The 13,729-nt window shown below is 65.0% G+C and overlaps 3 protein-coding genes across 3 annotated transcripts; 2 read left to right on the top strand and 1 right to left on the bottom strand.

Annotated features, from left to right (window-relative positions):
- The first annotated feature begins 38 nt into the window (after positions 1-38).
- ICMT (isoprenylcysteine carboxyl methyltransferase) lies at positions 39-4,026 on the top strand. Its single transcript, XM_075721581.1, has 5 exons — positions 39-275; positions 431-519; positions 609-778; positions 1,550-1,767; positions 2,610-4,026. Exons 1-5 carry the CDS (start codon positions 39-41, stop codon positions 2,790-2,792), a joined length of 897 nt encoding a protein of 298 aa, XP_075577696.1. The 3' UTR covers positions 2,793-4,026.
- A 1,435-nt stretch (positions 4,027-5,461) lies between these two features.
- Positions 5,462-9,883, bottom strand: RNF207 (ring finger protein 207). The gene is made up of 17 exons (XM_075721622.1): positions 9,693-9,883; positions 9,412-9,544; positions 9,193-9,337; positions 9,038-9,119; positions 8,897-8,972; positions 8,683-8,808; positions 8,532-8,578; positions 8,334-8,406; positions 8,154-8,222; positions 7,947-8,015; positions 7,710-7,831; positions 6,478-6,667; positions 6,214-6,399; positions 6,080-6,131; positions 5,869-5,986; positions 5,717-5,797; positions 5,462-5,624 (listed from the first exon to the last, which is right to left on the bottom strand). Exons 1-17 carry the CDS (start codon positions 9,881-9,883, stop codon positions 5,462-5,464), a joined length of 1,923 nt encoding a protein of 640 aa, XP_075577737.1.
- Positions 9,884-10,998: 1,115 nt separating this feature from the next.
- Positions 10,999-13,648, top strand: RPL22 (ribosomal protein L22). The gene is made up of 4 exons (XM_075721594.1): positions 10,999-11,048; positions 11,465-11,569; positions 12,357-12,481; positions 13,432-13,648. The coding sequence occupies exons 1-4, from the start codon at positions 11,037-11,039 to the stop codon at positions 13,574-13,576; spliced, it is 387 nt and encodes a 128-aa protein (XP_075577709.1). The 5' UTR covers positions 10,999-11,036; the 3' UTR covers positions 13,577-13,648.
- Positions 13,649-13,729: the final 81 nt, after the last annotated feature.

The following is a 13,729-nucleotide window of genomic DNA, read 5'->3' as shown; positions in this document are numbered from 1 at the left end:
CTGTTTCCCGGGCGACGCGGGGCGGGGCGGGCGCCGCCATGATGGCGGCGGCGGCGGCGGCGGCGGCTCCGCGGCGGGGGCGGCTGGGCCGGGAGGCCCGCGCCAGCCTGGCCGCCTTCCTTCTGGGCGCCTCGGTGGCGGCGCTGCCGGTGGCGCTGGGCTCCCCCGCCGCGCTGTTGGCCGCCCCGGGCCTGCGCGGCCGCCTGGCGCTCGCCCTACACGTGGCGGGCGTCAACGCGGCGCTGCTGCTGCTCTACCCGCGGCCGCTCTACAAGGTGCGGGGGGAGGCCACGGGGCAGCGGGCCCGGGGGGCGCCGGGGTGGGAGGAGGCCCCGGGGGGCGGCGGTCGGCGGACACCGGGCTCGGGGAAAGGCCCCGGCGGGGCCTGCGGGGCGGCGGCGGCAGCTCTCTCTCCTCCCTCTGCTTGCAGATCGCCGTCCGGGCCTGCTTCCTGGGCTTCGCCTTCGGCTGCGGGCTCCTGCTCAGCGCCGGCCGCTCCGCCTGGCGCCACTTCGGCTGGTAAGGGAAGGGCCGGGGGGGCCGGGCGGGTGCGAGGGCCGCCGGCCCCGCCGAGCCTTCCCTCCCTCCGTCGCTCCCTCCCGCCGCAGGTACATGTGCTCCCTCTCCCTCTTCCACTACTCGGAGTACCTGGTGACGGCCATCAACAACCCACGCAGCCTCTCGCTGGATTCCTTCCTGCTCAACCACAGCTTCGAGTACAACCTGGCCGCCCTCTCCTCCTGGGTGGAGTTCACGCTGGAGAAGCTCCTCTTCCCAGGTTGGCCGCCCTGCCCCTCCCTGCCACCCCCCCTGCCTGCCATCCCCTGGCTCTGCCCGGCTGCACGTGGCTCGCCCAGCGCCCGCCCGGTTGGCAGCAAAGCGCTGCTGACCCCCGCTGAGTTGACCCGTGCTGGCAGCGGAGGAGGGCTTTGACATGGCCTTAATCTCTCTGTGCTGAAAGCCGCTTGGTTTTGCTCTTGGGAGGCCTTGCACCGACATGCCGGGCTGTCTTTGCCGTTTATCAGGTCTTCAGCCCTTTCCTGGCTGCGTCTTTTGAGCAGCTTTGGTGGTACAAAGAACGACGCTTCAGTTATGCCTGGGCGTCTTCTTTTGACCTGGAATAAAATCAAATCGGCAAAAACTGTTGCTGGTTGCCCACTCTGAGGTGCTTCCTTTCTTTTGGGAGAGGGGAGACGTTCTCCTTCCCCGCTTCATGATGGCAGTGCAGGCTGCAGAGCTCCCCGTGTCCAGCCTGAGCGCGTCTGCTTGGCTGTATTTTGCGTCAGCTTTACTCTACGCCGTAAAGCCGGGCTCTGCCTCAGCACTGGGCTCCCCTTAGGGCGACCTGCCGCGAGGACGTACAGACTCCGCGTCGGGGGTGACTCCGTGGCGGGGGATGCTATTTTTATTTTTTTTTTGGTGGCAGGACGGCAGTGCGTGGAACGCTGGCTGTGTTTTAGTCGCTGTCGGGCTTTGAGATGGGGGGGGAAAGCTCACCGCGAGCGTGACCTGTGCAAACCTGTTGTGACCCGTCCTTATTCACTTGCAGAGCTGAAGCAGATCACCTGGCTGAGTACTGTAGGGTTGTTGATGGTGATCTTTGGGGATTGTCTGAGGAAAGCGGCCATGCTCACAGCTGGCTCCAACTTCAACCATATTGTTCAGAATGAGAAATCGGATACTCATACTTTGGTGACAAGTGGGGTGTATGGGTGGTTCCGGCACCCGTCTTACGTGGGATGGTTTTACTGGAGTATTGGAACACAGGTACCGTATACAACGCACTCAGATACTTTCGTCTCATAACCTGGGTCTTTCTTCTTAATGCTGCCCACACCTGTCAGGGGATGCAAACCGCCGGTGGTCAGCGGCAGGGGTGGCCTGGGTGCGGATTTTGATGCCTCCTCCCTCCCACCGGCATGTGGGGGGCCAGGACACCCTGAGCGCTCTGCCCCGTGCAATCTCTGCGAAGACCCCATCACCTTAATTTTCTGTGTGGGATATGCAGGGGCAGTGGGGCCAGGGTTTGAGCCAGAATGCCTTCGGAGGCTTGGGGTGCGATCTGCTGCTAGCCTAAAGCTGGTGTCCGGAGTTTCCTTGCATTCCTATGGCCAAAATGCCTTCTGTAAGCGGTCAGGCTCAACCTCGCTCCTGCCAAATACCAGTCCTGTGCCGGAGGGCAAAGAAAACTCCCCCTAAATGTGCCCAGCACCCTGACCAGAGGGTAAGCTGGAAGCCAGCTGTGGTCGAGCTGTAACTCAGCGCTGCCTTAGTCACGCTCTTCTCGTGGTTGGCTAGTGGTTGGCATTTGGTTTTATTTCTCTGGAGAGAGACCGTAAAGACTGCACGCGGAGCAGCGCGGCCATGCACAGGCTCTCTGGAGCCGGGGTGGCAGGAGCTGGCCGCTGCCCACGGGCTGCTTTCTTCATGAGCGCTAATTTTTCCCCAGAGTGAAATTCCACAAAAGGTGCTGGGGTCTTGTGTTTTCTTTGGAAAGCGTTTAGACCTCATGGCAAACTTAATGAAGGGCAATTAGCACGCGGGGGCGGGGGGCAGCCTCGGTTTCTTTGGGAGGTGAGGGGATGCTAACCGCCGGTGTCTGTTCGCAGGTGTTACTCTGCAATCCCATCTGCGTGGTGGGCTACGCGCTGGCATCCTGGCGCTTCTTCAGGGAGCGGATTGAGGAGGAGGAGATCACGCTCATTCACTTCTTTGGAGAAGAGTACCTGGAGTACAAAAGGAAGGTGCCATCGGGTCTCCCTTTTATTAAAGGAGTCAAAGTAGAACTGTAACGCAGGTGAAAACTGGACTGGCTGGGCGAACGCCCAGCTCCAGGCGCTGCAGGGCGAGGGACGGTGCATGGTGCTGGTGCCAGAAGTAGCCCTGTGGTGTTTCCCGGCCTCCCAGGAGGAGCTGGCAAAGGGCTGTGGAGCTGGGCGGCCTGCCGGGTCGCTAGCAGATCAGAAGCTCGTTCGTCCTCCTTGAGATAAATCCTTTGTTGCACATTCAGGGATCTTCCAGATAACTTAGCCTGTAGCCACCCTAAAGAGAATCGAACCCTCCTGCCTGCAGCGGCTGAATTGTACTGAAACGCCTCCGGACCGATTCTTCCGGAGAACAGCTCTGCCCTCCCGCCCCCGTGCAGGAAAGGCGCCGGTCAGCGGATTGTTCCTACGGCGTAATTCGATTTTAAAGCTTTTTGACCTTGCCAGCCAGGCAGCGCGGCTTTAATCTCTTTAGGCCCGATTCTGCAAGCTGGCGCTCGGGCGGCTCGCAGGAGCAGGCCTCCGGCTCTTTGGGCACGGGGGCTGCCTACCCTCTGCTTGCCGGAGAGCCGGCAGCGTGGCACCAATCGGGTCTCCCTCAGGCGTTAATGTTCCCAGGGAGCCTTTTCTGCTCGGCTCATGCCACTGGATCGTGAGTGCCTCTGAAATGCGGCAGGAGAGCGAGCCCGCTCCCTCCTCCCTTGGCTGCTGCCGTGAATTTGGGAGTCACTGTTTTAGCTGCCGCCTTCCTGAGCCCCCCTGCTGCCACCTCTGTTCCCTCTTCCCGCTTCCAAATCACGCTGCTTCCTATCCTGCCAGGCCACCTCCGTCCTGCAGAGATCCCAGGATTTTGGTTTGGGAAAGAACCGCAGCTGCCGGGCTTGCTGAGAGCTTTAGTGCTCGAGATCCTTGCCTGCTTTTTTGGGCGAAACCTGGGATATCGGCGTGACTAGGAGATGCTTCTAGGGAAATTCTCCAAATGGGGAAAAAAGTTTGGCTAGCTAACGCTATTTTAAACGTTACCATTTTGGAAGTGGTTCCTACTCAAGCTTTGTGGTATAACTTATTCTGTCGTTATATACCAAAGAGGTTCACTGTTTTCTTGAGTTTTACTTTATTCTTCCTAGCTGGAATGGAAATGAGTTGCTTGTCAGTTCATGCTTCAGGCTTGCAGTGTTCCTTGGTGAAGGTGCTGTGGTACGGCTCAGGAAAGGGGGCACTGATGGAAATTGCTTTGGTTTCGGGTTTGTTTTGTTTTTTTTATATAAAAAACCAAGAAAAAATATTGCCAACTTCTGTCTGGTGATTATTTGGAGACCTCTTGGGGTGCCGGTGACATCATCGAAACTGGAATCCTTACTTTTACAATTCCAGTGAGTTTTGGGTACACTCCAGTGTTGCGCTGAAGCACGACCATGACTCGCAGTGACTCGCAGGGCTGCACAGCCACAGAGACGGGGTGGATTTGCTGTCTCTCCTCGCTTAACCGATGCAGACTCCTTCCTCCGCCGGGTTTGCTTTGTATTCCAGAGCGTGTTCTGCATGGAGCATCTGCTTGACGCCTTTGCTGGTAATTTGTCTTTTACCGAGCATTTTTAGCTTGGGAGAAAAGAGCAAATGTGAAAATATACCAGCCGGATAGCACCGATTTCTCTGCGTAGTTGCTCCTAGGCTCCTGCTCAGGCTTTTCTGTGCCTCCGATGCACGTCCTCACGGAAACTGCGACCTGCTGTTGTAGCCAACAAGCCTCGGGTGAGTTAATTTTTAACTAATTTTATTGTAGGTGTTAACGTTTCTGCTGTGGGCTTGCACAAGTGTACTTTGAAACAAACAAAGCGATTGTTGCTTGGGTTTGATGTGAGCTGAGGATGGAAACTAAGCTTTATTCTCAAGTTGGTTTTGGTAGTAAATGCCAGAGTGTGCCAGCACTAGCTCTGACCCTGGTTCCCACTGTGCGGCAGCGGGGTCTGCCCAAGAGATGTGTTAGCACCAAAAGAAAGGGATAAACTTCACCTTGAGCAAAATATTCAGAGCCCTCTCGGTGCTTTTGAGACCAGCAGCCTCTCCTAACCGTTTATTTTCCCGAATCCTGTGACTGGAAGCTTGGTGAGGAGGCAGGAGCTCGCCAGGCGCGGGGAAGGTGTCTGAATCTTTAGCAGAAAGCTGGAGTAAGCTGGCTGTGCCGGCTGCTCTCCTGCACCGCAGCAGTTGGTAAGTTCTTAAATGGCACAGATGCACAAGGACCAGAGCACCTCTTTCTAGTGCCCTGCCTGCATTTTTGCCTCTGCTGCCTGTTGGTGGTTTGCAGGACGCTCCGAGACCCTGCGGTGAGCTCCTGGCTCTACACTACACCAGGTTTTTTTTTTTGACTTTTTCCTCCATGTTTGCAAACTTTGTGGTTTTAAGAGCAGCTGGACACCCCGAGCTGGCAGGCCCATTTTGTCCGGAGCCGCAGAACCAAGCGGACATGTACGCTTGTGCCCCTTTATTCCACTTCTAACACACGAGAGGGAGAGTATCAAGACAATTATTTTTTTCAGATGAACAAAGTCACCCTAAGGCAGGCTTTTGATACGCTGCAGACACTGAGTGCCTGGGCTGTGTTTGCGTGGCTCATGGCACAGGGCCAGAGGAGCCGGACAGCAACCAGGCCGCAACAACCGGAGCAGCTCCGCGTGCTCGCTCGGCGTCGGGCTCTATGGTGCAAACTCTTTCCAGGCAGCGCTCTCGGCCCCGCTTTTCTGCTGTCCCCCGCAGCAGTCTTTGCTTTTCGGGGATGGGTCTCCGGGGGTGCCACCAGGCACGCAGCCCTCCCCAGGTCTGGTCGGAGCCCCCTCCTTGCTACCAGGCGAGGCGTCCCTGGGGAAGGGAAGGCACGGCACCTCGGCAGGGTCAGCAGCGGGGAAAGGGCGCAGGGGGAATTTGGCACCTGGGCGCTTGCCGTCGCCTACCTTGGCACCGCTTCGCTGTCGTCGCAGATCTTGAGCAGCATCTGCGCCTGTTCCTCCTTGGGCTCCCGGGGCTCCTGCAGCCTGCGGCGGGAGGGGTGTGAGTGACGGCCAGGTCCCCCCCTCGGCCCCAAAAGCCCCCCCGTGCCCCTCACCTGGGCTCCAGCCGCTCCTTCACCTTGGCAATGGAGCGGACATAGGGCGCGATCTGCTTGGTGATGGTGGTCAGGCAGCTGTTCTCCTGCCGCAGCTGCAGCAGGTCATGGAGCTGGGCTGGGGGGCGAGAGGAGCCGGCTGCGGCCACGGCTGCCCCGCCCCAGCACGGGCACGGGGGGCTCAGGGCCGGGGGAGCGGGGTTGCCGGTACCTTCGTAGATCTCCTGCTCGTTTGCCACGCGCTGGTACGTCTCCTCCCAGACCTGGAAGGGGGAGAGGGAGCCGGGCAGCGTGCCACGGTATGGCACAGAGGGACCCTGCTCCGCCGGGACGCGCCAGCTGTACCTCCTCGAAGACGCTGCGCATCATCTCCACAGCGGAGTAGTGAGCCGCGATCTGCACGTCCATCTGCAGGGACTTCTGCAGGATCTCGCTCATGATCTCCGTCTTGATGAGCGAGTGGTGCTTGGTGAGGTCGCGGTGCAGCTCCTGCACCTGGTCCTTCAGGCCCTGGATCTCCGTCTGCAGCATCTGCGGGGCCAGGGTGCAACCGCCACGTGAGCAGCACGCTCCGTCCCAACCCGCCCCGTCCCGCCCCGAGCTCCCTACCCGGTAGGTGTTCTCGTAGTTGCGGCAGTGCTCGGCGAAGGGCGTCTCGCGTCCCTCAGCCAGCAGGACCTTGGTGCTGATGTACCGGTGCATCGTTGGCTTCCGCACCATGGGGCCGGCGGACATTTTATCACCAGCGGTGGGGCAGCCGGGCACCATGAGGGTCTTGGAGCATTGGCCGCCGGGGAGCCTGCGTGGAAAGGGCGACAGTGGCACGCTGCAGGCGAGCAGCGCCGGGGGCGAGGTGCCAGGGGCCGCACCGCCGGCTCAGCCACACCACCGGCTCAGTCCCTCCGCCCCTCGCCCCTAGGGTGCCTGGGGACGCGCCAGCCCCCAGGTCCCTTCCCTCGCCCAAGCACGCGGGGTCAGTCGGAGGCGCCTTACACCGCCCCGAAAGTCAGGTTTCTGTGGGCTGCTCTCCCGATGCCCGCGGCTTCGGGACCAGCTGCGGCAGGGAGAAGGCAGGAGCCGAGCTTGGCACGCTCCGGTTTCTAAAGGTAAGGATGCAGCTCGCTCCCTCGCCGCTGGCATCTCCCAGTCCCTTGGCTGGCATGCCGCTGGCCCTGTGTCTCCCCCCATCCCGCAGCCTCCCCATGCTGCCCACTGCCCTGGCTCTGCTGCCCCGCTGCCGTCAGTCCTACCGTGCAGTGCCGCGCTCCCCCTGCCCGTGCTGGGGGCTGGCAGCCCCCAGGAGCTCAGCCGCCCTGCGGTGCCGAGCCCGGCCGGGGGCGAGGAGCGGTCCCCATGGGGTGGCAGCGCCCGTTTGTCCTCTCCAGCCGGCAGCGCCTGGCAGGGCTGGTGCTGCCGTGACATCAACGGGCCTAAATATATCCTGGGCGAGGAACGGCTGGGCACTTCCCTGAAATTCTGATAAAAATAGTGGCGGGCAAAGAGGCTGCGGCGCCACAGGCGTGCGGGCGAGCAGGAGCTGTCCCCGGCACGGCAGCGGTGGCGGGGGCAGAGCCCTCCAGGGACCGCGGCGGGGGGCCGGGCTGGGGCGCGGGGTGCAGGCTCAGCTGGGCACCGTGCTGCCCGCCCCGCTTCCCAGAATTGTCACTTGAAGCCCCCGCGCCTGTCCTTTGTCAGCGCAGCTGTGCTCCGTGCTGTCCCCGCGCCACCGCCGAGGTGACAGGCTCAAGGGCAGCAGCGGGGGCAAGCTTGGCCCGGCGCGATGCCCGAGGGGACGCATGGCAGGATGCGCCCCGGCCCCGGGTGCGATCCCAGCACCTCACATGTTCGTGCCGGCGATGCCAGGACCGATGCCGCCGGCGCTGCCCACCACGGAGCGGCGGGGGCTGAGCACCAGGAGGGGCTCCAGGCAGCGGGCAAACTCTGCCCGGTACTCGCTGTTGATCTGGGGGGTGAGATGGGGGCGAGCGCGGCTGGGGCCAGGGCAGAGCCGGCAGCCGGGGCTGCCCACGGGGCGCTGCGGGCAGGGGCTTAGCCCTGGGCGGGCGGCAGGGCTCTACCTTGCTGGTCTGGGCCGGCCGCAGGCGGTGCGGCAGCTTGACAATCCTCTGCAGCCTCTCCATCAGTTGCTGAAAGGCAGTGGCGATGCGCGGTGAGGGGTGTCCGGCACCCTGCCCGTGAGCCCGGCACCGTGGCAGGGTGCACCGGACACCCTGTGGCACCACGGCAGGGTGCGCTGGCCGCCCCGCAGCGCCGGCACCACTCACGTAGCCCAGGTCCAGGAACTCGGCTTTGTTGGCAGAGCTCAGGAAGGCCGAGCAGGTCACCAGGTGGACCTGTGCACGGGGGGGGGGGGGGGTCACCGCCGGTGCCCCTCGGGGCTGTGGCAGCCCAGCCCCTGCCCGGCCTCTGGGGCTGGGGGCATGGTGGCCGGGGCAGGGCCCTACCTGCAGGGTGGGCAGCAGGGAGGCGAGGTGGGCGAGCTGCTCCTTGAACGCCTTCTCCTTCTCCTCGTGCTGGCTGCGGCAGAGCGGGGCAAGGCACCGCCTTTGTGGGGCACCGGGGAGCCGTCCGGCCCCAGGGCACCCCAACACGCCCCGGGAGGGGGACACCCCCGGGAGAGGGCTCAGCCTGCGGCCCCTCACCTCTGCACGGCTTTCAGGAGTGTCTTCTTCCTCTCAGAGAGCTGCTCCTGCAAATGGCACAGCCACCTCGTGTCCCACGGCCACTGCGGTCCCCTCCCGCTGCCCGGCTCTGCCGTGCCGGTGCATCGGGCACCCGTGGGTTGCCCCGCACCTGCATGCGGCCGAAGAGGGAGTTGATGGCTGCCTCCTCCTCGCTGGCACTGTTGCGCACCTCCTCGATCATGGCCTTGAGGAGGACGATGGCCTCGCGCGTGGAGGTCTGCAGCTCCTTCACGGCCTGCCCGGGGGCGGCGGGGCAGCTGCGGCGCTGCGGGCAGCACCGTGCCCCCGTAACTCCCCCCCAAGACCTGCCGGTCCCTGCCCACCATCACCGCCTGGTCCAGCCGCTGGCAGCCCTGCATGTACGCCGTCTCGATGTCGATGCAGTGCGCCCGGCTCTCCCTGCGGGCATGGGCGTCAGGGCACGGGCTGGGGCACGGGGCAGGCGCGAGGCCGGGGCTGCTCACCCCTGCATGTCCCTGAAGCAGTTGATGCAGAGCATGGACTTCTTCTCAGTGGAGAACATGATGTACGGCTCCTCGTGCAGCGCTGCAAGGGACAGGGACGTCGGGCAGCCTGGCGCGGTGCAGCACGGCACAGTGCAGCACGGCGCGGCACTCACGGCACTTCTTGTGGATGTCCTTGGTGCGCTTGGAGAGGGAGACGATCTCGTGGCGGGCAAACATCTTGGCGCGGTGGGTCTCCTCACGGCACGGGGCGCAGAGGGGCTGCCCGCAGGTGTTGCAGAAGTACATGGTGTCCAGCTCCTGCACGGGCAGGGGGGCAGCTGGCAGCGGGCACGGCCCCGGCGGGGGTCCCCTGCCCGCCCTGCTGCCCTCACCGCCTTGGCGCAGCGCCGGTCGCAGTTGGCGCACTGCACGTCCTCCTCGCCATCGGCTGAGCTGTCCACCAGGAACTGCAGGAGCCGGTCCACGGGGGGCAGCCCCGTGCCCCCCCTCACCACCGAGGGGTGCCTGTGGGGACAGGATGGGGACACGGACGGGGACGACGGTAAGGGTGGGCGCACCGGGAGCAGCGCCACGAGAGGCTGCCAGCTGTGTGCCCCGGTCCCGGCGTCCCCCCGAGCAGGCCGCGTCCCCCCGAGCAGGCCGCGTCCCTTACCCGCAGAGCGGGCAGCGCAGGCGGCCGTCGCTGGCGCGGCCCCGCAGGCAGCTGGCGCAGAAGTTGTGGTAGCAGTCGAGCAGGCAGGGGTGCTGGTAGGGCTCGTGGCAGAGCAGGCAGACCAGGGGGTGGCAGTTGGCCTTCTCCAGCTCCGAGCAGCTCCCCAGGGGGGAGAAGATGCCGCCGGCCATCTGCGGGGCAGAGAGCGGCCCCCCGCGCCCCGCTTCACCCTGTGCCCGAGCGCCGTGGCTGCCGCGGAAAGGAGGAATCCCGTCCCCCGGGGCCCGCGAGCTGCCGCCTATTTTTAGGTTATGAGCAGCGCGGCACGAGGCTGCCCCGAATGCACCCGTTCCCCCGGCACCGCGGGCCGGGGGGGGTGGTCCCCAGGGTGGGCGCCCCCACAGCAGGAGCATCCCCGGGTCGGGGTGTCCCCCGCAAAGGAGCATCCCCCGCAGCAGAGTGTCCCCCGGGACCGGGGTGGGGGATGCCCCGGGCCCGGGTGTCCCCCGGGAGGGAGCATCCCCCGCGATGGGGCATCCCCTGCCCTGGGGCATCCCCTTCGACGGCAGCCGGCTGCCCCACGGGCGGCTGCAGGCTTTACCTCTCCCCGTCCGCAGGCCGGGGGCTCGGCCGTGCCGTGCCGCTGCTCGCCGTGCGCCGGCTGGAATGAGGGCGACGCCGAGGCGGCCGGGCTCAGCCGCCCCCGTGACGCGGGGCCCCCCGGCACCGCCGGCCGGCTGCCACGCCACGGCCCAAAAATAGCCTGCGGGGCCGGCCCTCGGGTGGCCCGCAGGGGTGGGGGTGCAGCGCGGCACCGCGGGGTGCGCCCCGTGCTCCGGAGGGGCCCCGGCCCCCCCTCCCCGCCGGGCCGGTCCCGGGTCCCCGCCGGCCCCGGGCGCCCCCGAGCCCCCGCCGGCCGCCCGGCCACGCCCCCTTCTCCGCGGCCACGCCCCCTTCTCCGCGACCCCGCCTCCTTCTCCATGGCCTCGCCCCCTTCTCCACGACCACGCCCCCTTCTCGGCGGCCACACCCCCTTCCACACGGTCCCGCCCCCATACTGAAGCCCCGCCCCCTACCCCGCCCCCAGCCCGGAGCCCCGCCCCGGCACCGCCCAGCCAGGCAGCACTATGCGCTGGCGGAGCGTGGGCGGGAGGGGCCGGAAGCCATCGACTCTCTCGGCGTGCGGCTAGGGCGGGCTGCGCGCGGCGTGCGGCGCGCGGCGGCCCGGCTGCAGCGTGGGCGCAGGCGGCGCGGCTCTCGGCGCATGCGCTCTGGCCGCCTGAGGGCGCTTCCGCGCATGCGCGGGGCCCGGCCCTCCCTTTTTGCCCCTCCGCTGCAGCCGCCATGGCGCCCGTGGTGAGTCTCTGCCGGCGGCGGGCGGCCGGTCCGGCCCTACCCCGCCTCCCCGCCTGGGGCCTGCCTGGCCTCCGGCGCCGCCCGCCGCGGCCCTTTCCCCTCTGGCGCGTTTCCCTCCGCCGCGGCCGGGCGCGGGCCCGGGCCCGGGCCCGGGCCTGGGCCTCGGCCTCGGCCTCGGCCTCGCCTGGGCCTGCCTCGGGCCCAGCCCGCCAAGCGCCAGGCGGGCGGGTGGCCGGGGGGCGGCCCTTCCCTCTCCTCGCTGCCTCTGGCCCGAATCCCGGCCCAGGCGCCTTTCTTCTCCCCGCAACCCGGGGCCCGGTCCTCTTGTCTTCAGGCTCCCTCCCTCCTCCCCGCTGCCCCTGGGCCTGCTGCCCGGAGCCGGTCCCTCACGGCTCTCTCTTTCCCCCCTGCCGCAGAAGAAGCCCGCAGCGAAAGGTGGCAAAAAAAAGAAGCAGGTGTTGAAGTTCACCCTGGACTGCACCCACCCCGTGGAGGATGGCATCATGGACGCCGCCAACTTTGTGAGTGCGGGGGCAGGCGTGAGGGCCCACTGCTCTGTTGTGTCCTGGGGGGCTCCTGGCCCCGCGCCCAGCAGTGTGCCGGCCGGCGCAGCCCCTGCTGCTCCTGCTCTCTGTTTCTGCCCCTTGCCACGGCACGGCGTAAAAGCCCGCAGTGCTGGGAAGCACCCCGCGGGCAAAGGCAGCCCTTTGGCAAGGCACCACCAGCCTGCGTGGTGCTGGAGGCTATGCGATGTTTATTGTTTTAAAACACTTTGTACTTTAAGCAAGAGCCTTTTCCCTACCTGTGGAACAATCTTACCATTCATCCCCTGTGGGGTGAGTTTTCCGTTACGCCGTGAGGAACAGCGAGGGCAGGGCGTGCTGCCTTTCGGTGCTGTCTGGTGAACATGGTTTCATTCGAACTGTGCTCGTGTACGGGTTGGAAGCACAGGGCTGTGGCTGAGGTGGCCTCAGAGGATCCTAACCCATCTGTCGCTTCACCTTCTGTCCCCTTGGAAGGTGGGAAGTGTGTCCCTGTCTTGCTTATCCACTGCATTCGGACCCGAGAACCTCGCTTACGCGCAGGTCTGAACGGGCCGTTGGATTAGTTGTGGAAGGCGCTGGCAGGCTTGGAGCCTCCCGGCCTGCGGGTAGGTGGCTGTCCTCTGCTTCCCCTGGACAGAGCAGCGCTTCTGTCTCTTCCCCAGCTCTAATAACAAGCCGAAGCGCTGGGTGCAGGTGAGCTGGGGAGGCCTTGTCCGCCCGGAGTTGGCGGGCCCGGCTAAGCGGTGGCATTCCTCTCTTGCAGGAGCAGTTCCTGCAGGAAAGGATCAAGGTGAATGGCAAAGCGGGAAACCTGGGCGGGGGCGTGGTGACCATTGAGAGGAGCAAGAGCAAGATCACGGTCACGTCGGAGGTCCCGTTCTCAAAGAGGTGAGGCGGTGGGGCAGCCCGTCATCGTCGGTCGCCATCACAAGACTGCTGCCGGTGGCTAGAGCCACGGTTGGTCGCTGCCGGCGGGGGATCGCTGGCGTTTGGACAGGAGCCTGGCTTGCAGGAGGGCCTGGTAGCGAAGAGATGTCTTGGAGCAGGAGCCGTGCCGAGACTCGGTTAAACGCTGTGTGATGCTTGGTGCGGCGGCTGCCTGTTCCCAAATGATTTTTGAGGGAGACGCGTGGCCGATATTCCTGCTGGGAGGGCTGGTGGGGCGGGTGGCCGGGGAGGATGTGCAGCCGAAAGGGTGTCAAGTGCCGAGTTTAGGGGCTGATCCGCAGCCAAGCGCCGCCACTCCTTGTCCTGCTGGGCTCCTGTCTGCCGCCTGCTCCTTGGGGCTGCCCGTCCTTTGTCCGGCTTCGACAGACGCGTTTTTTTGCTGCGGCAGAGATGGCGCAGTGAGGCAGCCGCAGGTCTGAAATGGTGGGAAGAGGACAACCACGTGTGGTGGCGGAGCAGTGCCCCGCTCCGTGAGCACCCCTGTTCTAGCTGATGGGGTTTCTCCGTGTCAGTGCCACAGCTGGCACATCCCTGCAGCCACTGCGGGAACTGGCAGCGGTTAGCTGCCGTTGAGCAGAGATTTGGTGTGGCGTGTGGAACCGGTGGCATGGAAACACGGAGTGTAGTTGTAGCCTTGCGGAGCTGAGGGAAGTAATTCCCCAGGCTCTGCGCCGCTGGGGTGCCGGTGCGATTTTCCTGGCAGAAGCTTTGCCAGGACGTGCCCAAGGGGATGCGTCGGCCGCAGTGGAGGGAGACGCCCACGGGAACAGGGGTTTGCGTTTGCTGAAAGCGCCGCGCGGGGTTCGCTGGCAGAGTGGAGAGGTGCCGCGAGCGCATTCCCGTGGGTTTGGGGGTGCAAAACCGCTCTCAAGCCACGCTTCTCCCCGCAGGTACCTGAAGTACCTGACCAAGAAGTACCTGAAGAAGAACAACCTACGCGACTGGCTGCGCGTGGTGGCCAACAGCAAGGAGAGCTACGAGCTCCGCTATTTCCAGATCAACCAGGACGAGGAGGAAGAGGAGGAGGAGGATTGAGCCGGCCTGCTGCCCGGCAGCCATTTTGTACAGTTTTGCTTTCCTGGAATAAACAGCAGGGAGAGTTGTTGATACCTGGCGCTCCGCTGGCGGGCCCCGGGGGGGCCGCTTTGGGGGGATTTGGGGCTTTTTGGGGAGCGCTGGGGAAGGGGG

This window comes from Pelecanus crispus, chromosome 15 (genome assembly GCF_030463565.1).
Source record: "Pelecanus crispus isolate bPelCri1 chromosome 15, bPelCri1.pri, whole genome shotgun sequence".
In the NCBI taxonomy this organism is placed as follows: Eukaryota; Metazoa; Chordata; class Aves; order Pelecaniformes; family Pelecanidae; genus Pelecanus; species Pelecanus crispus.
This window is presented reverse-complemented; position numbering and strand designations above follow the sequence as displayed.